At 44.2% G+C, this 25,496-nt stretch overlaps 2 protein-coding genes and 1 long non-coding RNA gene across 5 annotated transcripts in view; 2 read left to right on the forward strand and 1 right to left on the reverse strand.

Moving 5' to 3' along the window:
- Positions 1-5,429: 5,429 nt before the first annotated feature.
- LOC126939314 (C-C motif chemokine 3) overlaps positions 5,430-25,496 on the reverse strand; it is a 162,796-nt gene continuing 142,729 nt past the window's right edge. Inside the window, exons 1-3 of one of the 2 annotated variants that reach the window (XM_050764548.1) lie at positions 7,145-7,233; positions 6,350-6,464; positions 5,430-5,932 (exon numbers count right to left, since the gene is read on the reverse strand). In XM_050764548.1, coding sequence (XP_050620505.1) covers positions 5,842-5,932; positions 6,350-6,464; positions 7,145-7,217 — 279 coding nt within the window. In that variant the 5' untranslated portion in view covers positions 7,218-7,233 and the 3' untranslated portion in view covers positions 5,430-5,841. Of the gene's footprint in view, positions 5,933-6,349; positions 6,465-7,144; positions 7,234-25,496 lie in introns of those variants that run through there. The other variant, XM_050764549.1, reaches the window with a different exon arrangement.
- Positions 7,335-25,496, forward strand: part of LOC126939319 (uncharacterized) — a 171,730-nt gene continuing 153,568 nt past the window's right edge. The window contains exon 1 of one of the 2 annotated variants that reach the window (XR_007720345.1): positions 7,335-7,429. This is a non-coding gene — a long non-coding RNA (uncharacterized LOC126939319). Of the gene's footprint in view, positions 7,430-7,589; positions 10,086-25,496 lie in introns of those variants that run through there. The other variant, XR_007720344.1, reaches the window with a different exon arrangement.
- On the forward strand, positions 19,870-22,853 carry LOC126939311 (C-C motif chemokine 4-like). Its single transcript, XM_050764544.1, has 3 exons — positions 19,870-21,211; positions 21,762-21,876; positions 22,469-22,853. Exons 1-3 carry the CDS (start codon positions 21,136-21,138, stop codon positions 22,554-22,556), a joined length of 279 nt encoding a protein of 92 aa, XP_050620501.1. The 5' UTR covers positions 19,870-21,135; the 3' UTR covers positions 22,557-22,853.

The raw sequence follows: 25,496 nt of genomic DNA on the forward strand, positions 1-25,496 counted from the left end.
GAAACCTTGAAATAAATATTTTTAGCCTTTGGCCAAGAGAGTCCATGTCTAGGAATCTATTCTCTGTAGAAATAAATTCAAATATGGGAAAAAAGAACAATGCATAAGTGTATTTGGTCCCCAGCATATTTATAGCAACTTAAAATTGGACCCAATTTAAATTACCTATGATATGGAAATGGCTAAGAAAATTATGGGATCTTCCCTTGATTGGCTATTAAGCAGCCTTTATGAACAATGCAATGACATGAGAAATGCTTATGTTGTGGTAAGGTTAAAAAACTCAAGATGCAAATCAGCTTATTTTAATTTTTGGGATTAACATTAGGGATGTGGTCAATCCCACATAATGTATTTTTGTGGGTGCAGTTCCCAGGAAAGAGGAGGAATAAAAACTGCAAGTATGAAGTGTCTCCTTCGCTTGCAGTCCCCTTGTCTATCTCTTGTGAAAAGACTCCCTTCTCTTCCTTAACATGGGCAATTTCTACTGAGGACTCATTGTTCTAAGAATTCTCTCATCTCCTCCTGCATCCTCAGTGCCCGATCTTTGGCTTGTATGAAAGAAGGTGGGTAGTGCTTGTGGCAGGGCCAGTTCTGTCTTCCTCAGTATTTTCTGGAGTGGGTATGTAGCCCCATTTTCTAGTGGTTACCATGACATCATGAAGAGCTTATGTTTCTTTTGTCTTAGACTTGGGCGATAGTCATTCATTGGGCAACATGAAATAACACAAGTCAGCATCTTGTTAAAAATAAAATCATTTGGCTGGTCGCGGTGGCTCACGCCTGTAATCCCAGCACTTTGGGAGGCCAAGGCGGGCGAAACACGAGGTCAGGAGATTGAAACCATCCTGGTTAACACGGTGAAACCCCGTCTCTACTAAAAATACAAAAAATTAGCCGGGCTTGGTGGCGGGCGCCTGTAGTCCCAGCTACTTGGGAGGCTGAGGCAGGAGAATGATGTGTACCTGGGAGGCAGTGCTTGCAGTGAGCGGAGATCACCCCACTGCACTCCAGCCTGAGCAACAGAGCGAGACTCTGTGTCAAAAAAAAATAAACAAATAAATAAAAAATAAAGTCATTCAGGAAAGTGGACGACTAATAGTTTCTAATCTAGACAGCACAGGAGAAGAAATGTTTTTCACACATAAAGTATTAGTGCCTGTTATATCACCAAGACAAAACTAACAGGAAAAAGACAAACACATTATAGTGAAAACATGTGTTTCCTGACCAACATCTATTCTGCATGTTTCCTGATGCCAGAAACTCACATTTCCTCAGGGGAAATCCCCCTTCCCCACAATTCTCAGGCTTTAAGTTTATGTAAAATTCTTTAAACCCAAAGATTCAAGTTATGTGCCTTGATTAACTTAAGCAAATAAATGAAACCCATCCCCATAGCCACAGCGATTGGTTAGGAATTGGGTTCCGAAGTCAGTCAAATCTGAAAGGGCCTAGTGATGCTTTTTCCAACGGGAACACAGACTCACTCTTCACGGCAGAAAATGAACAAGGATTCACGTAACACTGGCAGGTACTGGCAGCCACCCAGGGCCGCTCACGGGAAAGGGAGATCAGAAAGAGAAGCAAAGAGGACTCATGAGATACCACACGGCTGCTGCGTCCAGCCTTGCCTGGAGCTAGGGCCACCTCGATGCCCTGGAGTCTTGGAGCCACAAGGTGCGTTTACTCAAAGCCTCTTAGAGTTGGGTTTGCTTGTTTGCTTTCTGCCTGGAAACTGCCAGCATCCTGAGAGATACAGAGATCTGTATCTGTGCAGAGACACAGGGTCTGTTAAAAGTCACAGGCCCTGACTGAAGTGTGGAACTGGCTGAAACGAGAAAGTAGGAGGTGACTTGGTGAGGACCTTGTGAAATGAAAGTGAGTTTTAAACCTTACATGCATCAGAATTACCTGCAGCCTTGTTAAAACACAGGTTGCTGGGCCCTGGTCCATTAAGAAAGGAAGTGGGGCTGAGAATGTGCATTGCTACCATGTTCCCAGGTGATACTCACCATGTTGTCCTATCTGGGCACTACCTTTTGCAATCCCCATTACAAGGTATTGCACATGCTGGTTAAACTATGGTCTGTCTTAGTTTGGTGCTAAAAGCCTGTGCCAAATACCAAGGCTGCAGCATTAAGAAATTTGATAGAAAAGATTCTGCATATTGGAATTTAGTAGCTATGTATTACATCAGTAAGGTCCTTTAAGAAAGAGTTTAGGCTACTTTCAAATGGGCCCATCTGAAATTGAAAAAGAAGAAATGCAACTTGCTAAAAAGGCCCTTCCAGCCTGTTGACTGAGAATCCAGTAATCTGGAGACTTGAAGGGCTGTAAATGCAGAATTTTCTACTCTAAGATAAAGTTAGCATGAGCAGAGACAGGAAGATGAGAGACCTAACGAAGCCAAGGGTCAAATATTCATCACTTCCACATGGGCCCAGATGCAGGCAGAGGTCTCTTGCCAAGGGCTGGGAGGTCGGGGTGACAATGGTGGTGAGGTCTGTGCTAGAAAGTCCACATTCCCGGCCGGGTGCGGTGGCTCATGCCTGTAAGCCTAGCACTTTGGTAGGCCAATGTGGGCAGATCACAAGGTCAAGAGTTAGAGACAAGCCTGCCCAACATGGTGAAACCCCGTCTCTACTAAAAATACAAAAACTTAGCTGGGCTTGGTAGCAGGCACCTGTAATCTCAGCTACTTGGGAGGCTGAGGCAGGAGACTCGCTTGAACCCGGAAGGCAGAGGTTACAGTGAGCCGCGATCATGCCACTGCACTCCAGCCCAGGTGATAGTGGGAGATTCCATCTCAAAAAAAAAAAAAAAAAAAAAAAAAGAAAGAAAAAAAGAAAAAAGAAAGTGCACATCCCCAACCCCAGTTAAAATCCAAATGCGAAGTATGTAACTGACAACTTCTCTGCTTCTGGCTACTTGGCCCATGGAATTGATCAGAAACAAATAGTAGCCTACGGACATTAGAAGGCAGTCACATTGCCAAAGAAACCACAAGACTGGTTCCAAACAGTCGTTGATTACACAATACCTAAGGCAACCTCAGGCTAACTCACACAGACGGGAAGTCAGCAGCCTCCAGAAAGCAGATCCTCCACATTGCACATCTCAGATTGTCCATGGAGTACGTTCCCTCAGGGAAGAGAGCTAAGGACTGTCAGACTGGCTGCACTGCTTAAAAATGCAATTCCCATTCTCCCGTTCCCTGACGGGGTCTTTGTTCAACTTACTCTGTTTGTTCATAACACTTGTATTTAGGGAATGTTGGGCATGATTAAACTTTGTTTAGCTTTGGGTTTCTGGGCCTTGAGAAACAATTCAGTGAAGGCAAGTGTTGTACGCACCTATATTCTCCTGAAAGCCCATAAAGAAAGAATGATGACACCTTCACTGCATCTATGGGGACAAAAGCTGCTCGCGTGTGTGTGTATGTGTGTGTGAGTGAGAGAGAGATAGAGAGAGAGAGAGAAAGAGAGAGAGAGAACAACCTTGTCAAAAGGGCGTGCTTGTTGCTGTACCCTCATTATATGAAAGTCATCATGGCATCAAAACGCTGTAAGCCAGGCTGAGCTCGATCCTCTCTGCATCAACTCAGAATCCCGACAAGAAAGCAGTTGTGATGGATGGAATCTCACCCATCAAAGAATAGGGTACGGTGAGACCAGAGAGGTAAGCTATGCAAGCTACTCAGAAAATAACTCAAAGTTTTAAAAGTGCAGAATATAAAAAGGAAAAACCCTCATTCCTAAAAAAAAGAAAAGAAAAGAAAAAAAAAAGCCTCATTTCTTCAAAGAAGCAACGGTTAGCTATTTGATGTGTATCTTTCAAAATATTTGCCTATGTAAATATATATGTGTATATGGCTTTAAAAAATAAAACAAAATAGTATCCTTTACAGATAGTTCTGTAGCATATGTAAAGAATATATATTCATATACTGGATGTAAATAGATACGCCTTTTACAAATAATATTATGGATGCTTTCCACAGATATAGATGTGTGCTACTGTTTTTTACTGACTGCAGAATGTTCCATTGATGGATGTCTTAATCCTCTACTGATTAATCCCCTAGTGATGACCGTTTGCATTTCTTTGCTCTTTACCAACCATACTGCAAAGAATATCCTCATGTCTACATATTCTTAGCTTTTGGCAGTGTTTCTATAAAGCAGATTCCTAGAAATGGGATCAGGTCAAATGGGATGTGGGTCACATAGTATGTGCATTTTAATATTTGCTAAGTAGTAGTGTTTAATCACGCCTTAACGAGTTTGAACCGTACAATTCTAAACATGTTTGGACATAAAAATTAGATTATTTTAAATAAAATGAAATAAGTATAGCTCTTAAAAATTAACACGTTTGGTTTTCACACAAATATTTTGAATTTCTCTTTCTTCTGCAAAAAGGATCCTAACTTAGTATGCACTTCTTGTACATGTAATGCAAGCAATCCATCTAATAAATAACTTAACCTTTCACAGTAAACCTACAGATAGCATCCTGCTCCACACAGAAGCTGGACGTCTTTTCCTTCTCTAACGTTAGCTGTTTATTTTGTAGAGTGTATATTCTAGAGAAATAATGTATAATACACCTGTTGCCATATGTGGATACTTACCACATTTAGAAAACAGCGGTGAATTCTATTGACAGTGGCTCTTAGTCATTAACATGCTGTGGAACAGCTCATGAGCTTGATAAAAATATCAGTTCCCAGGTCTACACCTAAAGATCCTGTTTAAGTGGCTTCAACAATCACTGCTCAAACACTCTATGTCAACTCAGAATCCTGACCAGAAAGTAGTTGCAATGGATAAAGTATCATCCGCTGAAGAATAGGGTAAGATTTGAGTATAGGTGGATCATGTTTCGGGAAATAACTTGGTCAGTGGTTAACAGCATAGTCTGTAGTTCAATAAAAGTCCAGTTTTGAAATGCAATTGACATTTTACGTGCTGTATAACCTCAACCAAGTTGCCTAACCTTTCTGAGCCCTGGGTTACTTTTCTGTCAAATGGAGGTATTAATAGTACCTAAGCTGTACTATTGCATTGGTAAGATTAAATGAACAATGCATAAAAAGCACTCAGTAGGAGTAAGCCTCAACAATGTAAGTAATTGCTATTAAAAGCTTGATTCATCATGAATATGCGCTACAGAATACTCTGCTTAATGGTATCCATTCAAGTAGCGAATTCTCCTAGAGCATGCATATTACGAATTGAGTTATAACATATTCGTAGTTTCAATGTTCCAGAACTGTGCCTCCGTTGTAAAGTGGATAACTATGTGGTAGCCCTCCCCATCTCTCCCAATTTCCCTCCATTTCACCTCTTCCTAATCTTTGCCTATGATTCCTCTTAACCAGTGATTTTGATTTGCCAGAAAAACAAAACCAAACTCAATACTGGTTTACCTTTTAAGAGAGCATCTTTATTATTTCCCCAGGCCGATCACAGCCCTGAACAAAAGCATCCGATACACATTGGTCAGTCTGGTGGCTTTGGTACCATGACTGTTTACAGCAGGCCAGTGACAGCCAGTCACTTGTCACCAAACACAGTGTGAGGGAAGGGGGAGGGCACAGGGGAACTCTCAGAGCAAACAATCACAAACACACTGTGAAATCGAAAATAAATTACACAAACTAAATAGTATAAATAAATAAAAATTTAAGTTAAAAAGAGTCCCACAGTGGCTGTTGGGCAACAACCAGTCCATAGAAGAGGTAGCTGTGGAGGTCACAGGGATGTTCCCAAGGCTCAGGCTCCCGCTCCCCACTGGGTCCACCGAGGTCGCTGGACCTCGAAGCTTCCGGACCCCTCAGGCACTCAGCTCCAGGTCGCTGACGTATTTCTGGACCCACTCCTTACTGGGGTCAGCACAGACCTGCCGGCCTCTCTTGGTTAGGAAGCTGTGGAGAATGGAGGAAGGTTAAGCACTGGGGAATCCAGCAGGGAAATCCTGGGCCCACCGTGGCCGCTCCATCCGCTCTCTGTCCTGCGCAGCTCAGGGCATGCTCCTCTCTCAGCGACCCCTGCCTGTCTCCATCTAGAGAGCTTCTCTCAGGGACTCTGGGCGGGGGGCTCTCAGAGGGTCCTGCTGCCTCCTTCTTCCTGTCCCTTTCCTCCGGGCTGGGGCAGCCCTTCCTGACTCTGTAACACCTGCCCCACTCCAGCCCCAAGTCAGGTCACACCTCGGAGCCCTGCGTCCTGTACCCCCGATAGGCTCCGGAAGGCTGGGCCTTTCCAGGATGGCCTTCTGTCCTGTCTGTGCCCCGACCCTGACACTCCCTACTTCCCTAGAGGCGAGCAGGAAGACTGACACTTACATGACACCGGGCTTGGAGCACTGGCTGTTGGTCTCAAAGTAGTCAGCTACGAAATTCTGTGGAATCTGCCGGGAGATGTAGCTGAAGCAGCAGGAGGTCGGGGTGTCAGCACCAACTGTGGAGAAAAGACGATAAGCCCAAGTCAGAGATCAGAAGAAAAGGCCAGGCAGCTTCTGATCCCCGAGGGGTTGAGGAAGGCAGGCTTGCTCAGACCAAGTGACCAGAAGGCATTTGGGCGTTTTTGCTGAGAAATGTCTCCTTGTTTCTATTTCCTTCTTTCCCCTTAACTCTTCATACTGGGTTCTCTGTTTCTCTGTGTGATCCAGATACCTGAACAGACTGTTCTCTTATCTCAGCTTTCTTCAGGGAATTTTGTTTAGTTCAAGAAGTCATACCCCAGCCCAAGAGAAGCCTTGGACATCTCTCATAAGACATCCAAGGGACAGGGCTCCTGAGAGACCTAGGGTAAGCTGGAGAGTGAACAACAGGCCCCAGTGGGAAGGAATCAGCCCTGGATTCTGCCTCTTGCTAACTGATTTGTTTCGAACCCTGTTTTTCTATCTGTACAAGGGACTGTAACTCCCCTGCCCCTGCCTAGATTCTCATACCTGGAGACTAGGGGGCTAAGATCCCTTCTATAGATAAAAATAAAAGTCTTGAAGACAAAGACCTAGATGTTTGGCAGCCCTTTAATAAATTCTCTTTTCTCTTGGGGCTCTAAGGCCACAAGAAAAGACTGATGTGGTCTAACCATGGCCAGAGAGTGGTGATACCCACAACGAAACTTGGACTCACATGTTGCTGAGATCCGGTTGCAGAGAGCCACGGTGCAGAGGAGGACGGCAAGGGCAGCAGTGGAGACCTGCATGATTCTGAGCAGGTGATGGAATGTAGGCTCGAGTGTCAGCAGAACCAAGAAGGGACTGACCCCTCTCTGCTGCCTGTGTCCTCCTGAAGTCTGAAGCCATCTCTCCTTCTCTTTATAGGCAGCCCTGGCGGATGGGGAAATGGAATCTGGGGGTGAGGAGGGAAATTTTTAAGCACAGTGATGCTGTCATGCTGAGTGTTGCACAATTCAGGGTGCCCGGTGACCACAGGGGCTCAGGATATCCAAGAATAGCATCTCTGAGCGATTCTCTAACTCTCAACTCTCAACCCATGACTGGTTCTAGCTTCATGGGGAAATGGTTTCTCCTGTGAGTGTGAAGAGGAGTGTGTGTCAACCCAAAGCTATTCTTAGCTGGTCCTTTCTCATAAGAACAGGTCTATGCATGAACTCTCCGGCCCCATTCCTTCCCACAGAGCTGCAATTCTGCTTCCTCAGCTGCTATAACCACAGGGGTAGGGTTGATGGGGTGATGCTGTGGAGGGCTGCACAACCCTTCCTCCTCCCAGAGGCAAGGAACTGAATGAAAGCTGAGGAATAGAAAGCATGAGGTCACGTTTCAGTCATTTGTCTATTTATTAGTCACGGAGTGACTAGGGCACTGTGTTAAACGCTAGTTGTGGATCATAAAAATACTTGAGAGGTGGGTGTCAATATGTCAGGTGCCTAGAAATATTCATAGCCATTAACCTAGAAAAAACATTTCTAGGAAAGAGTTCTGTGGAAACAGCCCAAATATGGAGCCATCTTCAAACATAAAGACCCCCGACCCAGCGTCATTTATAACTCTAAATTCAGCAAAGCTCATTTCTCTCCATCAGGGGATGATAAATTATCCACTAGATCATTTATTATTAAGTCTCTAAAATGAATGAAGTGGCATAAATATGCTTATAACATCAGTGGTTTAAAAAAAGCAAGATACGACATTATGCAAATTCTACAAACTTTGAAGAATTGTACAAATGTATTTATATATTTGTACAATTATATAAATATATATATTTATTTTATATATATATATACACACACACACACACACACATACACATACACTCCTTGCCAACCCTAGGCGTGGAAAAAAATACAAAGGCTTGGAAATACAAACCTTGAAGAATGAATAGTGCTTATATGTGTGTGATAGGTCCCTGGGTGATTTAGTTTCTTATTTTTTTCTTTTTCTGAATTTTTCTCATTTTACTTAGTAAGACTTTATTACCTTCTTGGTCAGCCCACAAATTCATGAACTAATTTTGTTTTAAAACATTTCCAGCATCACTGGTTGAAAAGTGGGTTGTGGTCAGTTGTTTAATCTGAAAGAAATTATTGATAAATACGCTAAAGTTTCTGTTCAATGGTCTTTGCCAAAATGAAGTCTTGATTTTCCATTTCTTTGAACCATTTTAAGGATCCTATACTGTACTTACATAAATCATGCCAAACTGAAGCAGGTTTTTCCTTATTCTTTTTAATACATAATTTCAGTGGTGTGGAAGGGTCTCTACCTTCTCAGCCAGATTATATGCTTTTTTTTTCTTTTCCGTACTTTGTTATTTTATTCTTTCACAATCAATCAGTATACCTCATTTTATAGTGAGAAATAGATTTAGTTGGTTTTAATAATCTTTTTTTCTGAGATGCCCCTGGTCTCGTGGGGGCAGGTAGAGTATGTGAACAGGTAATTGTAGCACTTAGCAGAAAGTGCTAAGACTCCTTATAGAAAAAGAAATGAAAGCTCAGAACCCCACGAGGGGAAGAAGTGACCTTCCACCAGAGGGTTGGGGAAGGCTTCATGGAAGGGATGGAACTTTAGTTGTGTCTGGATAACTGCCCGTGATTTAGGCATCTATAGATGGGTGGGCAGTGGAGGCCCAGCTGAGGCAGAGTCCTGGGTGTGACATTGTGGGCTCAGAGGAAAGAGGGGGTGCTTCAGTGGAGCTGCAGAGTGGTGGCCGAATATGGACGATAAAGCTAAATTGGGACCAAACCAGGACAGGCCTTGAATTCCCCCCAAAGGGATTAGAGTTGATATGTCTAATGCTGGAGAACAACGGAGGACAGAAGCCAAGTGGGACCACGCCTTTGGAATTCTGTCCTTCCTAAGTGTCTGTAGAGTTAGGTCTTTTAATACACATGAGCTCTGTTTCCATCCCACCCCAATGATGGCTAGTGCCAGTCTTGAGGGAGGAGAAGCAGAGGCAAGATCAGGGGCCGTGGTAGGTTTCACCGGAGCTTTGGCATCCACGTATCTTCCCCTATTGCTACCAATTCCAAATAAAGGTATGTCTGTCACTTGTTTCATTAGAAACCTACATCACAGCAATGCCTCCTTCTCACCCCACCCTCTGCCTCCCAGCTCTCGGTTGATACCCTGAATTGCATTCCCTCACTCACTTCTTAGGGGAACCCCCTCCATACTCGTGATTCCGTTGCTGAGAGCTGGCTTCTGTGATTTGCAGAGGGCCAGAAAAGGAAATGGAAACTGCTGAATCAGTCAGTGTTCTGGTTAGGGGCATCCTCTGCCTCTGTGATTACTGCACAGTGTGTTATAATTAGTTATCTATGTAACTTACTCTTCAAAAATCTAGACCATGTCCTGTTGATTTTATTTTAGTTTATTTTTCTCAAGAAATTTGCAGTTTAATGAAGGCAATGTGGGAGTTTGGAAACAAACTTTTATTTCGTGCTAATGATAGATTAGCAACTACACAAATTTTAGTTCACAATAAGTAATATTTACTGAGAGACCACCATGCACCAGTTTCCATAATAGGGATTTACATGTTTGAACTGTTACTCTTCAAAACAGCCCTATGATTTAGTTACCATTATACTTTCTCAGTTGAACAGGTGAAGAAACCAAAGTAAATAGAGGGTAAGCAATTTTCCTAAGGCCATAAAGCTGATGACTAGCAGAGCAGGGATTCAAATCCAGGTAGTCTGACTCTAGGTACCACACACTACACATCCTGTACCACAACTTATTATATTTGATCCTCACAACAATCCTATAATGGCAGATTTTTTAGAGTGTCTTCTCAGATCATAAACCAACTTCAGACCATGTCTTGTTGGTTGATTTAAACCAAATCCTAGCACATGATAGTTATAACACGATGAGCCTCCAGACCTAGTCTCTATCTCTTATTATTGTGGTCTTTATAATAAAGGTGATTTATTGAATATATAATTCTATTTCAGTGTTTATATATTAGTAAGACTTTCCCTATCAATCCCCAAACCAGGAAATATATTCCTTTACCATGTGTTTTTGCTTGGAGTGAAATATGGTTGCATACGTAGCATGTGCTTAATTTATATACCTTGAACGAACAATGTAAAGGAGATGTAGGACGGGGTTGAGTTGGGAGGGTCTTAGGCATTTCCTAGGTGGTAAATTGATGTTCCCAGTTGAAATAACGAACCCAGGGTCATGCAGATGGAATTGGTCAGTTTTATATTCCACTGTCTGTGTTAGTTACCAGTGTATCTCCAGTGATAACCACAATGCCTGACATATAGTGAAGCATAATATCTATTTGATGAATAAATAAATCACTGATTTGACTAACAATATGTGTTATGCCTGAACTCTCACTATGGAGTTGAAATACTAATGGGAAGGGTAGGAAAAGAAAGGCCATGGTGAGTGGGAGAGGGGAGAGGATCAGGAAAAATAACTAATGGGTACTAGGCTTAATACCTGGGTGATGAAATCATTTGTACACCAAACCCCCCATGACACAAATTTACCTATATAACAAACCTGCACATGCATCCAAACACACACACACACACACACAGAGAATCAGGAGAGAGAGTCAGAAATGTGATGGGTCTCCAGAGCCAAGGAAGAATCTTTAAATAAAATGAGAATTGAAGCGGGGCACGGTAGCTTATGCCTGTAATCCCATCACTTTGGGAGGCCGAGGTGAGCAGATCACCTGAGGCCAGGAGTTTGAGACCAGCCTGGTCAACAAGGTCTCTACTAAACATACAAAAAACTAGCCAGGCGTGTTGGCACATGCTTGTAGTCCCAGGTACTCGGGAGGCTGAGGCAGGAGAATCACCTGAATCCAGGAGGTTGCTGTGAGCCAAGATCGCACCACTGCAACTAGCCTGGGTGATAGAGTGAGACTCCATCTTGAAAAAAAAAAAAAAAAAGAAGGTGAATGTCCTGATAAAGATGCAATTTGAAAGAGAAATGTAAATTAAACTTATATAAAGAAGTTTTCAGTAACTTGGATCTAAAAGATTATGATTTGCTTTAGAAAGAAAGAAAGGAAGGAAGGAAGGAAAAGAAAGAAAGAAAAGAAAGAGAAGGAGAGAGAAAGAAAGAAGAGAGAAAGAAAAAGAGAAAGAAAGAGAGAAAGGAAGAAAGAAAACAGAAAGAAAGAAGATGAAAGAAAGAGAAAGAAGAAAGAACGACAGAAAGAAAGAAAAAGAAAGAGAAAGGAAAGAAAGAAAGAAGAAAGAGAGAAAGGAGAAAAAAGAAAGAAAGAAAGAAAGAAAGAAAGAAAGAAAGAAAGAAAGAAAGAAAGAAAGAAGGAAGGAAGGAAGGAAGGAAGGAAGGAAGGAAGGAAGGAAGGAAGGAAGGAAGGAAGGAAAGAAAGAAAGAAAGAAAGAAAGAAAGAAAGAGAAAGAAAGAAAGAAAAGAATGGAAGGAAAAGGCCATGGTGTCACGGTCTTGATATTTGGGAAACAGACCACCCAAGATTCCTCAGGTGGTGGTGACAGAAAGTAGCCAGCAGTCCACACTGTGGACCCTTCAGCATGGAGGGATTTGATTTGTGTCCCAGCGTTCTGGCTCATTTCAGCCTCTGTGAGGCCCCACCTTGGTCCAGCAGAGCGTCCCAGTCCTGAGCGTGGGGAATCCTGGCTGAGCAGTTCGTCCTCTGCGGCGTCTTTCCCTTGCACTGTGTGCTGCTGCCTGTGCTCTGGCGAGGGGCATTGCTTTCCTTCCAGATTCAGGCCCTGAGGCTCCACTTCCCCGAGTGTCACCCCCGCCATCTCTTTTGGCAGCAGGCGCCCCAGGGATGGGTTCACTGATGATGACACCCTGTTCGGCCCAGCTTTGGCCTCCTTTTCTCATATGTGGTCTGCGTGGTCAGGTTGCAGCAGGTGTGGGCCCCGCCTTTCCTGCAGGCAGAAGCAGCAGCCTGGAGTCCCCTGTCTTGCGTCTTAGACAGACAATGTCTCATTGACACAGCCCCCTCTTTCCACAGCGAGCCCCTTGTTTCCTGTCCCGAGTCCTTGTTATTTTCTCTGGCCATTTCTTGCATGTAGGTCAGGGCATATGTCTTGGTACTGGATCTGATCCCTCTCCCGGCCCCTTGCCTCTTCTTCCATATTCTCTACGCAATAAAAAGTGCCTCTTCCTATCAATCTTCCAAGCCAGAAAGCTGAGAGTCACCCTTGTCTCCTCTTTCTCTGTCACCTCCTACACCTCTTCAATCACCAACTCTAGTCTACATTCAATTTTACATGTGTCTGCCTCTCACCATTCCCACTGCCTCTGTCTTAGGTCAGGTTCTTATGGATTCTCACCATGACAACTAGAAGAGGGTCCTAGCAACTCCCTTCTCTTTCCCTTTTCCTTCCTTTCCTTCCTTTAATTCTTTCTTTCTTTCTTTCTTTCTTTCTTTCTTTCTTTCTTTCTTTCTTTCTTTCTTTCTTTCTTTCTTTCTTTTCTTTCTCTTTCGAGACAAGGTATCATTCCGTAGCCCAGGCTGGAGTGCACTGGCCCAATCTTGGCTCACTGCAACCTTTGGCCTCCCAGGCTCAAGCAATTCTTGTGCCTCAGCCTTCCTATTAGCTGTGATTACAGGCATGTGCCACCATGCCCTGCTAATTTTTTGTATTTTTCGTGGAGACGGGGTTTCACCATGTTGGCCAGCCTGGTCTTGAACTCCTGGCCTCAAGTGATCTGTCTGCTTCGGCCTCCCAAAGTGTTGGGATTGATTACAGGCGTGAGCCACCACGCCTGGCCTAGTTTTGTCTCTTTTTAATCTATCCCACCACACAGCATCCAATATAATTTTGCTAAAGCTCAAATCGGTCTCAGTTTCTCTCCTTTTAACATCTTACAAACATTCTACATCACTTCTGGCATGAAATGGAAGTTTCTCTGTAACCTGATCCCTGTCTACCTCTTTGGCCTCGTGCCTTGCCACGCTGAGACTTCCTGATAACCAAGACTCAGCCTATTTGCACTACCTGTGGTTCCTTAAACGTGCGGTTCTCTTCCCTGATTTTAATGAAGGAGGTGTTGACTTGGTAAAGCACAATTTCTCCTTCTTATAAACCACAAGGCAGAGTGTAATACTACAAAAGTGGGCACATCCCATGACAGCTGCAGGGATTAATATTTAGAACCAATAAGGAAAAACACTATGTCATTCCCCAAATTTTCTTTTCTTTTTCTTTTTTTTTAAACGGAGTCTCACTGTGTCGCCCAGGCTGCAGTGCAGTGGCGCGATCTTGGTTCACTGCAACCTCCAATCCCACCTACGCCTCTCCCTGGGTTCGTGATTCTCCCACCTCAGCCTTCTGAGTAGCAGGGGTTACAGGCATGCACCACTATGCCTGGCTAATTTTTGTATTTTTAGTACAGACGGGGTTTCACCATGTTGTCCAGGCTGGTCTTGAACTCCTGGCCTCAAGTGATCCACCCGCCTCGGCCTCTCAAAGTGCTGGGATTATAGGCATGTGCCACCAAGGCTGTCCTGTAATTCCCCAAATTTTCTAAGGAAAACAGGAAATCTATGGATCTTGCTGTTCAAAGGCATGCAAAATGCAAAACAGAAAAGACATTTTACATTAGAATAACAGAGACTTTGGCTGTTATGCTTTTAACATATATTTATAATACAGCACACTTCCCTTTTCTGGTTTATTCATGCCTTAGAGCCAGACTTCTTGGCTTCAGCTTCAAATCTGTTGTGTGTCAGCTGTGTGTTTTTCCATAGGTTACATACCTCTCTGTGCTTCAGTTTCCTCATGTGTGAAAGGGGATAGTTACAGCACCCACCTCAGAGGGCCACTGTGAGGATTAAATGCATTAATATCCATGAGAGGCAGAGAACATTACCGGTTCACAGTAAGTGCTGTGTTAAGTGCTATCTACTATTATTACTATTACCATTTTATTATTATTGAAATATTTCAATATGTCCATTTTACATCAAAAACAAGTGCAGGTCTCTTGTTCTTTGCCTGCATACCCCTGTCCCTGTCTTTGCCTGGCTAATCTCAGTTCAACCTGTAATAAAGAAAAGTTAGAGCAATGTAAATGGACTGATGTGAATAGTAGAGTGATTAAATACTTTTGGTATATCTATACAATAAAATATGCATATATTCATGCCATTTTTGAGTAATATTTAAGTTTGTAATGACACAGAAGAAGATTAAGTAACAATAAGAATACTAGTTCATGAAAGAATATTAAGTACCAGTAATAAAATATGAAACTAGGTACAGAATGATAGGGCAATTTTAATTTTCTTATTTATGTGTCCCTACATTTTCTCAGTTTTGTACAATGACCATGTATATTTTCTATAAAAGAAAACCAAACTAATATACTTTTTTTTTTTTTTTTTGAGACAGTGTCTTGCTCTGTCACCCAGGCTGGAGTGCAGTGGCACGATCTCGGCTCCCTGCAATCTCCACCTCCCAGATTCAAGAGATTCTCATGCCTCAGCTTCCTGAGTAGCTGGGACTACAGGTGTACGCCACCACGCCACACCAAGTTTTTGTATTTTCGGTAGAGACGGGGTTTCACTCTGTTGGCCAGGCTGTTCTCAAACTCCTGACCCCATATGATCCACCCACCTCGGCCTCCCAAAGTGCTAGGGTTATAGGCATGAGCCACCATGCCTGGCCTATAAATTTTTTTTCAGAAAAAAAATTCAGGTCTCACATTTTTTGGAAGCCTTCCTTAACACTTCACTACCACCATCTAAAGTGCATACCCTCACCCTCGGACACAATGCCTGTCACACAGTAGCTGCTCAATAAAGCTTTACTGAATTACGTTCATCTCTTGCTGGAGTATTCCCTATGACCTGCATGGAAAGAGGCCAGAAACAATTGGAAGGAAGATGCTTCACAAGGAATACTGGAAGTTTTCTTATCTCATGACTGCTGGTGAGGCTTTACCCCCTCTCAGGAATTTAACATCTCCTGAAGTTGCTGACCTCTACCTTTCACAACTAAGAGCAGGCTGTGGCAGGCGACCAAGGTCCATTTCCACGGTAAGAAGAGCGGGGCCGGCCAGCTCCGTAGTCAGAGTGTGGCAGTCACTGATGAGCTACTCCAACCAGCTCATTGTCCTACGAATTTCATCCTGAAGAATTCCGCACTCTGGATAATTGTGTACTTGTTTCTTCAATTCACAGTTCAGCTTCTGCTCCCATTTCCTCCAAAGTGACTTGGACACCATATTGACAAAACCACAGGATTTGCCTCTTGGTTTATTATCTTGGCAAATGACCCTATGTTCCAGCTCCCCTTGGCTTTCCAGTCTCCACATTTGCCCTCCAGGGGTTCTCTAGTTCTACCCATCCCACCTCTTAGAGGCTACCTCTTGACCCCACAACACCCAGTGGTCTCAGCACTCTAGGAGGGGCCAGCATGTCCAGATTGACTGAGTCTGTTGTGATCAGAGGTTGCCTCTACGTGTAATCTCAGAGGGTCATACCTGTAGAGCGACTCTGGTCATCTCTGAACTGGGAGTTGAAGACCCTGGGTCTTGACATGCATCCTGTGTGACCTTGATTAGGTCTTTCCACTTCTCTAGGTTTTGCTTTCCTAATCTATTCAGTGGCAAAACAGATTGGGATCAGGTAAAACTACAGGCCATGGATATGCTGAGGAAAATGAAAAAATACCAGGACATTTTCAAGGTCATCTTACTGCTATGGCTGCTAGGCCTGCCTGCAGACTGGGAAGTTGAGGATAACACGACAAGACAAATGTAAAAATGCCCAGAATGGAGTTATGAATATAGCGGTGGTCGAGCATGTGGAGGTGGAAACCTCTAAATGACCACAAATGAGGAGGAAAGAAGGGCTTCCCTGCTCAGGGGTGAGGGGGTGGACCCCTGAATGGAGCTCCCTGGAACCATGGATGACCCTTGCTGTCACTTCTTGCAACCCTGAGCTACAAAGAATTGAGTCCAAGAATAGTATCCGTTATGATAAAACTGCTGGATGTGTGGGTTGAGTGTGGGGGAGAAGGGGAAGTACCACACTATCAGGGCTGAGAAATCACCTTTTGGGTGGAACGTCAGAACACCCAGTTCACTCATACTCAGTTTACTCATTTGACTACATAAGGGTTCACATCTTGAGTCCATATTACTCATCGCATCCCCTCCATGGAGATAAGCATAACACAGTTTCTGCATCAAGGAGCTCACTTTCCAGTTGGGGAGGCAACCACACGAATAGATCAATATGTGATAGGTGGTAAGAAGGAAATAGTTCAGGAGAATGTAGGAGAACAGGGAAGGACACAGGATTTACTTGGGAAAGAGGTCAGGGAAGTTTCTCTAGAGAACATGAGCATCTTTTTTGTCGTGTATTTGAGAGTTATTTGTTATCATCGTTTATTGGCTCCCCTTGGCTTTCCAGTCTCCACATTTGTCCTCCAGGAGTTCCAAATGGCACCAGTGCCTAAATCTTGGGGTGGGGGGAGTTAATCTTGGGGTGGCTAAACAAAATGATACAAGTCCTTTTTACTCTCAGTGTGGACTTCCACTGGGTGCAGACACAGTATTGTTGTTAGGATCTTCACGAAGACCCCTCAGAACCTTTTACCTCCATGAGCCAAAGATCGGATCAAGGCCAGGAAACAAAAGTCAACAGACAAACTAATTGCATGGCTCAATGATGACTAATCACCCATTTTATCAATCATTGTTCTCCTGAAACCCAGAACAGGCATCCTCCTAATCCCTCCACCCTGCTCATTCAGACAGCTGCTCTGGTGGGGATTGAGACTTAACTTGGAGCTACTCATCTACAGCTGAGAGACAGCCTTCTCCATCCTTCAGGCTTCCTGACACTTTGTTTCTTCCTCTGACATGACACTTAGCTTATTCCACCTCGTGGCATAGTTATTTCTGTCACTGTCAATGCCATCTCTAGACATGGAACTCTTCGAAGGCAGGGATGGGGCTTCGTTCAGCTCTGTCTGCCCTGAAAAACAGCAGATGGTTAGTACATTGGGTTGAATCAAAATGTCATAGATAACGAAGTCTGTGTGAATCCAGAGAACATGAGACACATTCTGCTTCTCTTAAAGTAAGGTCCTTGATGCATGAAGATGAAACTGCACCGACTAGGAAAGGCCAGGAGAGGTACCAACACATGTGCTACCAGGGAACACGGAACATTGCAGCTGGGGGCAAGGGTCTTGGAGACGATCAGAACATTTGAAGCAAGAGCTGTTCAAAGAAAAGGGGGAGAGAACAGAGGAGAGAAGTGCAGCTTGTGTGTGCGGGTGGGGGAGTAAGGGAGAATGCTGAGGTAGGATGACCTTGTACTTTATGTAATGACCCTGAAGTACCCCAGGATGCTGCTCAAACCTCTCCTATGGCTCCCAGATGCTGTAGGTCCCTTTTTTTCCTTAATTTGTATTTTAGGTTCAGAGGTGCATGTGCAGGTTTGTTATATAGGTAAATTGTGTATTGTAGGGGTTTGGTGTACAGATTATTTTATCACCCAGGTAATAAGCATAGTACTCAAGAGGTGGTTTTTTTTTTTTTTTTTAATCTTCACCCTCCTCCCACCCTTCACCCTTAAGTAGGCCCTGGTACCTGCTGTTCACTTCTTTGTGTCCGTGTGTACTCAATGTTCAGCATCCACTTATAAGTGAGAACATGCAGTATTTGGTTTTCTGTTCCTGTGTTAGTTCACTTAGAATAATGGCCTCCAGCTCCATCCATGTTGCTGCAAAGGGCATGATCTTGTTCTTTTTTTTTTTTTTAATGACAGAAGTATTCCATGGCATATATATATACACTACATTTTCTTTATCCAGTCTTCCATCAGTGGGCATTTAGGTTGACTCCATGTCTTTGCTATTGTGAATAGTGTTGCAATTAACATACATGTGCACATGTCTTTATGGTAGAACAATTTATATTCCTTTGGGTATATACCCAGTAATGGGATTGCTGGGTTGAATGGTAGTTTTGTTTTAAGTTCTTTGAGAAATTGCCAAACTGCTTCCCACAATGGCTGAACTAATTTACATTCCCACCAGCAGTGTTCCTTTTCTCCACAACCTCACCAACATCTGTTATTTTTTGACTTTTTAAAATAGCCATCCTGACTGGTTTGAGATGGTATCTTGTTGTGGTTTTGATTTGCATTTCTCTAATGTTTAGTGGTGTTGAGCATTTTTTCTATGTTTCTTGGCCACATATGTATGTCTTCTTTTGAAATATGTCTGTTTATGTCCAATGCCCACTTTTTAATGGAGTTGTTTGTTTTTGCTTGTACATTTGTTTAAATTCCCTATAGATTCTGGATATTATTTGTCAGATGCATAGTTTGTAAATATTTTCTCCCATTCTGTAGGTTATCTCTTTACTCTGCTGATAGTTTCTTTTGCTGTGCAGAAGCTCTTTAGTTTAATTAGATCCCATTTGTTAGTTTTTGGTTTTGTTGGGATTTGTTTTTGGCATCTTCATCATGAAATCTCTGCCAGATCCTATGCCCAGAATGGTATTGTCTAGGTTATCTTACAGGTTGTCATATTTTTATAGTTTTATAGTTTTAGGTTTTACATTTAAGTCTTTAATCCATTGTGAGTTGATTTTTATACATGGGGTAAGGAAGGGGTCTAGTTTCAATCTTTTTGTACAGCTAGCAAGTTATCCCAGTACCATTTATTGAATGGGAAGCCCTCTCCCTATTGCTTGTTTTTGTTAACTTTGTCAAAGATTGGATGGTTGCAGGTATGCAGCATTATTTCTGAGCTCTCTATTTTGTTCTATTGGTCTATGTGTCTGTTTTTGTACCGATGCCATGCTGTTTTGGTTACTGTAGCACTGTAGTATACTTTGAAATCATGGCTCCCTCTTTTTATTCTTCTTTTTTCTTTCTCAGAGAAGAGCACGTAACAATGTGGGGTTAGGGGTGAGCCGGCAGGTTAGAGTAGTAGAGCTAAAGGCAGATAGAGATCTTGATCCAATTATGTTCATTTCCCTCATTTGTCCAACTTTGCACACTCCTGTATGCAGGGCCTTTGTAAGCTTCACCTTCTGTACAGGTGCCCAGCAACTGTCAAACTAGCCAGGGCTTAACATGAGCACAGGCATTCCCTATGGACTGACTGGGACACACCCACATCCTCAGATTACACATTTTGTCTGTAACATGGATAAACTCATTACTAGGTATACAATTCTGTTTTGTTTTGTTTTGCTTTGCTTTGTTTTGAGTCAGGGTCTCATTCTGTCATCCAAGCTGGAGTGCAGTGGGACAATCACCACTTACTGCAGCCTGGACTTTCCTGGGCTCAGTGATCCTCCCACCTCAGCCTCCTGAGCAGCTGGGGCTACAGGTGTGCATCACCACTCCCAGCCAAATTTTTTTTTTTTTTTTTTTTTTTTTGTAATTTTTTGTAGAGACAGGGTTTCACCATGTTGCCCAGGCTGGTCTCGATCTTCTCGGCTGAAGTGATCTGCCTGCCTTGACCTCCCAAAGTGCTGGGATTACAGGTGTGAGGCCCTGCACCCAGCTCAATCCTGTTTTTATACTAGAAGAACATTTTCTATCTGGGTCTTCCAAACTTGATTCTTACTGGTTTATTTGTCCTGTTCTTTTATTGGTCCAGGAAAATATCCTGAACTCTTTATTTCTCCTCCATTCCCTCCTTGTTCTAGGACGGACTAGCTCTATCTCTTTCCTGAATTAAGTCCGAATACAATCGGTCTTTGAGTGTGGAATAGCTCCTAGCTGTCTATCAGTCAATGGTTTCTCTTTGTGGTCACACTCTATGTTTATTCTGGAGACTATAGCATGTAAAGAAAATGGACTTGGGAGTCAGATGAATCTTGATTCAAATCTTGGTAGTGCCATTCATCAGCTGTGTGGCACTGAGCGCATCAGTGGACCACTCTCTAATCCTCAGTTGTCTTATCTGTAAAACGAGATGACACACCCCTGCCCAGGGTTATGGTAGGATTAGAAATAATATGTGTAAGACAGCTTTCCCGGTGCCTGATACAAGGTAATTGTCCAATAAGAAGTTACAAATGTTCCTGAGTCACCCTTCTGGGTTCCTCTGCACATCCAATGCTGGACTCTTCATGCCCAAGGAAACATATGGGGCACAAAAGTCAGTGGCTCTCAGCTCAGCAGAAGAGGCACAGGAAGGGGATGGGCGGGGTCCTGGCTCCCCCTTTGTCCTAGGGGCCAGGCTTGTGGCCAGCCTGGAAAGACTGACATGAACCCTCCAGCATCTGGGGGTGCCAACCACCAAGAGCAGCACAGTTCTTGTCTACAAGCCACTTGTAGCAGGTGTGAACATTTCATCTTTCCTCTGGGGGTTGCAACTCTCTCCCCAGTCTCGGTCATTGCCTTTGGTTGTACCACTTCCCTTTTATTCTCGCCTGAACCTCCCTCATCTTTGCTCTATGGTGACATCGCCCTGGGGAAGAGAAGCTGAGAGGAACTCCTCACTCAGCTAGCTTCAGGAGCCATGACATCATCTGTACCATGGAAATTCCGCTCACTCTCCTGAGCCCCCACATTTGTCCCAGGCCTCAGAGTCTCTATAAAGAGAGATTCCCAACTCAGTATCAGCACAGGACACAGCTGGGTTCTGAAGCTTCTGCGTTCTGTAGCCTCACCTCTGAGAAAACCTGTCTTCCACCCACACCATGAAGCTGCGCGTGACTGTCCTGTCTCTCCTCGCGCTAGCAGCTGCCTTCTGCTCTCCAGCACTCTCAGCACCAAGTAAGTCCACTTTCGCAGCTGCTGTTTCCAGAGCCCAGGTGTAGGCAGAGTCCTTTTTTCTAGTTGTGGCTGCTCAAACAGTGGGATCTGGGGATGGGACAAAAGGCAGCTAGGAAGATTGCCACGAAGTCTGTAGAGTCTACTAGATATTCAATAACATTGAAGTTCCTATTTTCTGAAGAATTTGCAACCAGCAGAGGAAAAGGATGGGCTGGAAGTCAGACTGTTGAACTGGCTCTGCCTCTAATTACTTGTTCAAGCAAGCCCTGTCCCTCTCTGTGCCTTGGTTTCCCCATCTGTCACATGAAGGGGATGCGATGTGTTCTGAGACTGAATCCAGTTCCACCCTTCTAGATTTCTTTCTTGTTCTTCTCTGAAGATTCACTATTCAGAATAAGACTCCTGCTCAAGTTAGGTGGGAATGGATACAAGGGACCTTCTTTGGGGTTCTGGTAGCTCCACAAGGATGCTCAATGAAGACGCAAAGTTAGAAGCCAACATAAACAGCTCCCATGTGCAGGGTTGATCTCACCCTGGCCTTTCCTTTCAGTGGGCTCAGACCCTCCCACCTCCTGCTGCTTTTCTTACACCGTGAGGAAGCTTCCTCGCAACTTTGTGGTAGATTACTACGAGACCAGCAGCCTCTGCTCCCAGCCAGCTGTGGTGTGAGTATCAACCCCTTGGCTGCTCTGGGAGGCAAGGGGGAGGGCTGGATTTTAAAAAGGGGCCTGTTTTGGAGAGGGGGTGATTGAGCAGTGGGGAGGCAGTTCTCAGGGCTGAAGACTTCCGTGAAAGCAGTGAGGACACAGGTCATGAACTCACTTTTCAAGTGCTGAAGGCGGCTGAGTGGGAGCCGAGAGAGAAGGGGGGTCCTGGGGAGGAAGTTATCCAGAGGACAGGAAAGCAGGGGAAGTCGGACAGGTCACATGAGATAGGGACCAATTTCTTAAACCGTGCTAGAAAGACATGTGGAAGAGTCACTGCCAGGCTGGCAGGGGATGGGGAGATCTGTTCATATTGATTGCAATGCCCATTGGTTCCTAATCTGGGCAACCCCTGGGGCCCACAGCTAAATGCAGTGAGTGGAAGTTATAGGGAGTCTGGTTCCAGCACTGCCCCAGGAAGGATCCCATGCACCAGAGCTGCCCACATGGACCATGGTCAGGCAGAGGAAGATGCTGACCACAGGCAAGGGATAAAGCCAGATGACCTCACAGGTCTCATGGGATTCTCATCTGTCCGTTCCTTGTTCTACAGATTCCAGACCAAAAGAGGCAAGCAAGTCTGCGCTGACCCCAGTGAGACCTGGGTCCAGGAGTACGTGTGTGACCTGGAAGTGAACTGAGCTGCTCAGAGACAGGAAGTCTTCAGGGAAGGTCACCTGAGCCTGGACGCTTCTCCATGAGACGCATCTTCTCCACACTCAGGACTCCTCTCCGCAGTTCCTGTCCCTTCTCTTAATTTAATCTTTTTATGTGCTGTGTTATTGTATTAGGTGTTATTTCCATTATTTATATTTGTTTAGCCAAAGGATACGTGTCCCCTGTGGGGATGGTCCACATTCACTGTTTCTCTGCTGCTGCAAATACATGGATAACACCGTTAATTCCATGTGTTTTCATAATAAAACTTCAAAATAAAACACAGACAGTTACTTTGTGATTTTAATTTGATTTGGGGGTAAAAGGAATTGCCTGGTACCATTGGGAGGGACAAACTACAGTTTCCCAAAACAGTAAGATTGAGAAATTGCTGAGTCCTTAATATAAGCTCTGGGCTGAGCACTCTTCATACATGATCTCACTGCGTACTTGCAATGAGGCTTTTCACACCATTATGAAGTAGGGACTGTTGTCCCCAGTTTCACAGTTAAGGAAACAGAGGCACAGAGAGGTGAAGTGACTTGTTGAGGCTCGTAGGTCTGCTTGGGGAGTGTCATGAAAGAATGCCCCAAAAAAGGAGCTTATCATTTCAACATCTTGAAGGGAAAGTTGTAAACAGGGGAAGCAGCCAGCAAAGGGGGAAGAAGAGTGAGAAAATTGACTTCATCCTCTTATTATCAGCATAACATTGGGAAAGTCATCTTGCCTTATTAGATCTCAGTGTTCACACCTGTGAAATGGGGATAATATTAAACACTTCGAAGGGCTGTTATAAGGTGATGTGTAAAGCACCCATAATAGGACCAGGCACCTGGAAGTTTCTCTCCTTCCCTCTCTGAGCTTCAGCCTTTTCACTTAAAATGGACCCAGAAATTATCAGGATCATCATGAGGATTAGATTAGTTAGTTGAAAGATCAGCACTCTAAAGCCCAAGCTACTGTGAAGTGTTGTCATGAGGACAGTAGGATGGAGGTCTGGTTTTGTTTGGAAGTGTTGCAGGAGTAACCTAAAGCCACTTCTACTTAATTATCCTTCAATCAGAACTGCCTATTCCATGGGTCAGAGACAACACGGCTCCGAAACAGAATTACATGCACAATAAAGCCTGATCCTCAGGACATAGACTCGTAGTCTACTAAAGCTAAAAGGAAACTTTAGACCATCTGGTCTAAGCCTCCCATTTTATGGAAACTGAGGGCCAAGGCTTGGGAAGTAACATGCCACATGCCACTCAGCAAGTACATAGCAGAGCAGGACCTTAGCCAGTGCCAGCTCCCAGGCTCGGGCCCTTTCCTGTACACCTTCCCTAGTGACACCCTCTGTGGTCCTCAAAAGGGAGACCGGTTGAGTAAGGACAAAGCAGACACTACCTTGAAAATCATTTGAGTGTTCTTAGTCCTATGCAAAAGCAGAACTGGGGCCCTGTACTTCTCTGGGGAAAACAGACACAATTCCCTTTCTGTCCTGCGCTTAGTCACCCCTGTCATTCCAGAGCCCCAGTGGAAGCCTCCTTCACATTCTGCTGGGACTGAGAAAGGAGGTTAGGGGGCAGAGCTCATCCAAAACAGGTGTGAGGAGAGGCTAACAGCAAAGAATGTGCCTGGCCGTAGTTTCTGCTATCATTTGCCTAGATCTGAGCTGTCTAATATGTTAGCCACTGGCAAAGTGGCTACTTACATTTGCATTACATTTAATTAAAATGAAATAAAATTTAAAATTCAGTTTCTGAGTCGCACTAGTCACATTTCAAGTGGTCAGTAGCCCCACGTGGCTAGTTCCCATGTTGGACAGCATGGATTATGGAGTTTCTATCCATCATCACAGAAAGTTCTGCTGGAGAGCACTCTCCTAGAATGTTCTCAGAGCCTACAGAAAGTGAAGGGAGGAGCAGTTGGGATGACCTGTAAGATTAGGGTGTGGATTTGGAGAAAAATACACAATTCTATTACAAGGGGACGGGATGGGAGAGAGAATGGATGACCCAGGCCAGAGACAAGGTATAGATCACTGTGGTAGCTGAATAATGGTCCCCAAGACATCCACATCCTATTCCCCAGAACCTGTCAATGTCCCTTTTATAGCAAAATGGACTTTGGAGATATGATCAAGTTAAGAATCTTGAGATGAGTGGTTGCCTTGAATTACCTGATCAGGCCCTAAATGTAGTTGTAAGTGTCCTTATAAGAGGGAGGAAGAGAAAAATGTGGCAATAGTGGAGAAGGTAGCAATGTGACAACAAAAGCAAGATGCTATGCTGCTGGCTTGGAAGATGGAGGAAGAGGCCAGGAACCAAGAGGTGTTAGGATGCAGCTCTAGAAGCTGGAAAAGGCAAGGAAGTGGTTCCCCCACTAGAGCCTCCAGAGGGAGGGAGTGTGGCCCAGGGAAACTAGTTTCAGACTTCTCACCTCCAGAACTTTAAGAGAATAAATATGTGGTTATAAGATGCTAACTGTGTGGTAATTTTTTTTTGCAGCAGTAGGAAACAAATACAACCACCAACTGACGCATCACCGAGGTAACCCCCAATAGCTCAGTGTGGCAGGAAAGGGAACATTCTAGAGGGTGAGCCAAACCTCCCTGCAGGAGGGACCCAGGGTGAAAGGGACACACCTCAAGATGAACTATAATGAGGAGAGGCGTCCCAAGGGGAGATCTGCTTCAGCAACTGAGTTCTGGGGCTGAGGCGTGACCCAGGGTCCAGGACCCTTAGGAAGCATGCCTCTTCTAGAGACACCTAGGGCGCTCTGAGGGGTCCTGGATTCCTATCTGGGAGAGTCCATCCTGTCATCTGTCAGATGCAGCCCAGAGCAGAGCCATGACCTGTCTCTGGTTCATCATTAGTGAGCAGGCAGGGCTAGGGCCAGAATCCAGGTCTCCTCCCTCACGATGGAGTCCCTTTCCC

The sequence above is a fragment of the Macaca thibetana genome, chromosome 16, assembly GCF_024542745.1.
Source record: "Macaca thibetana thibetana isolate TM-01 chromosome 16, ASM2454274v1, whole genome shotgun sequence".
NCBI lineage: Eukaryota > Metazoa > Chordata > Mammalia > Primates > Cercopithecidae > Macaca > Macaca thibetana.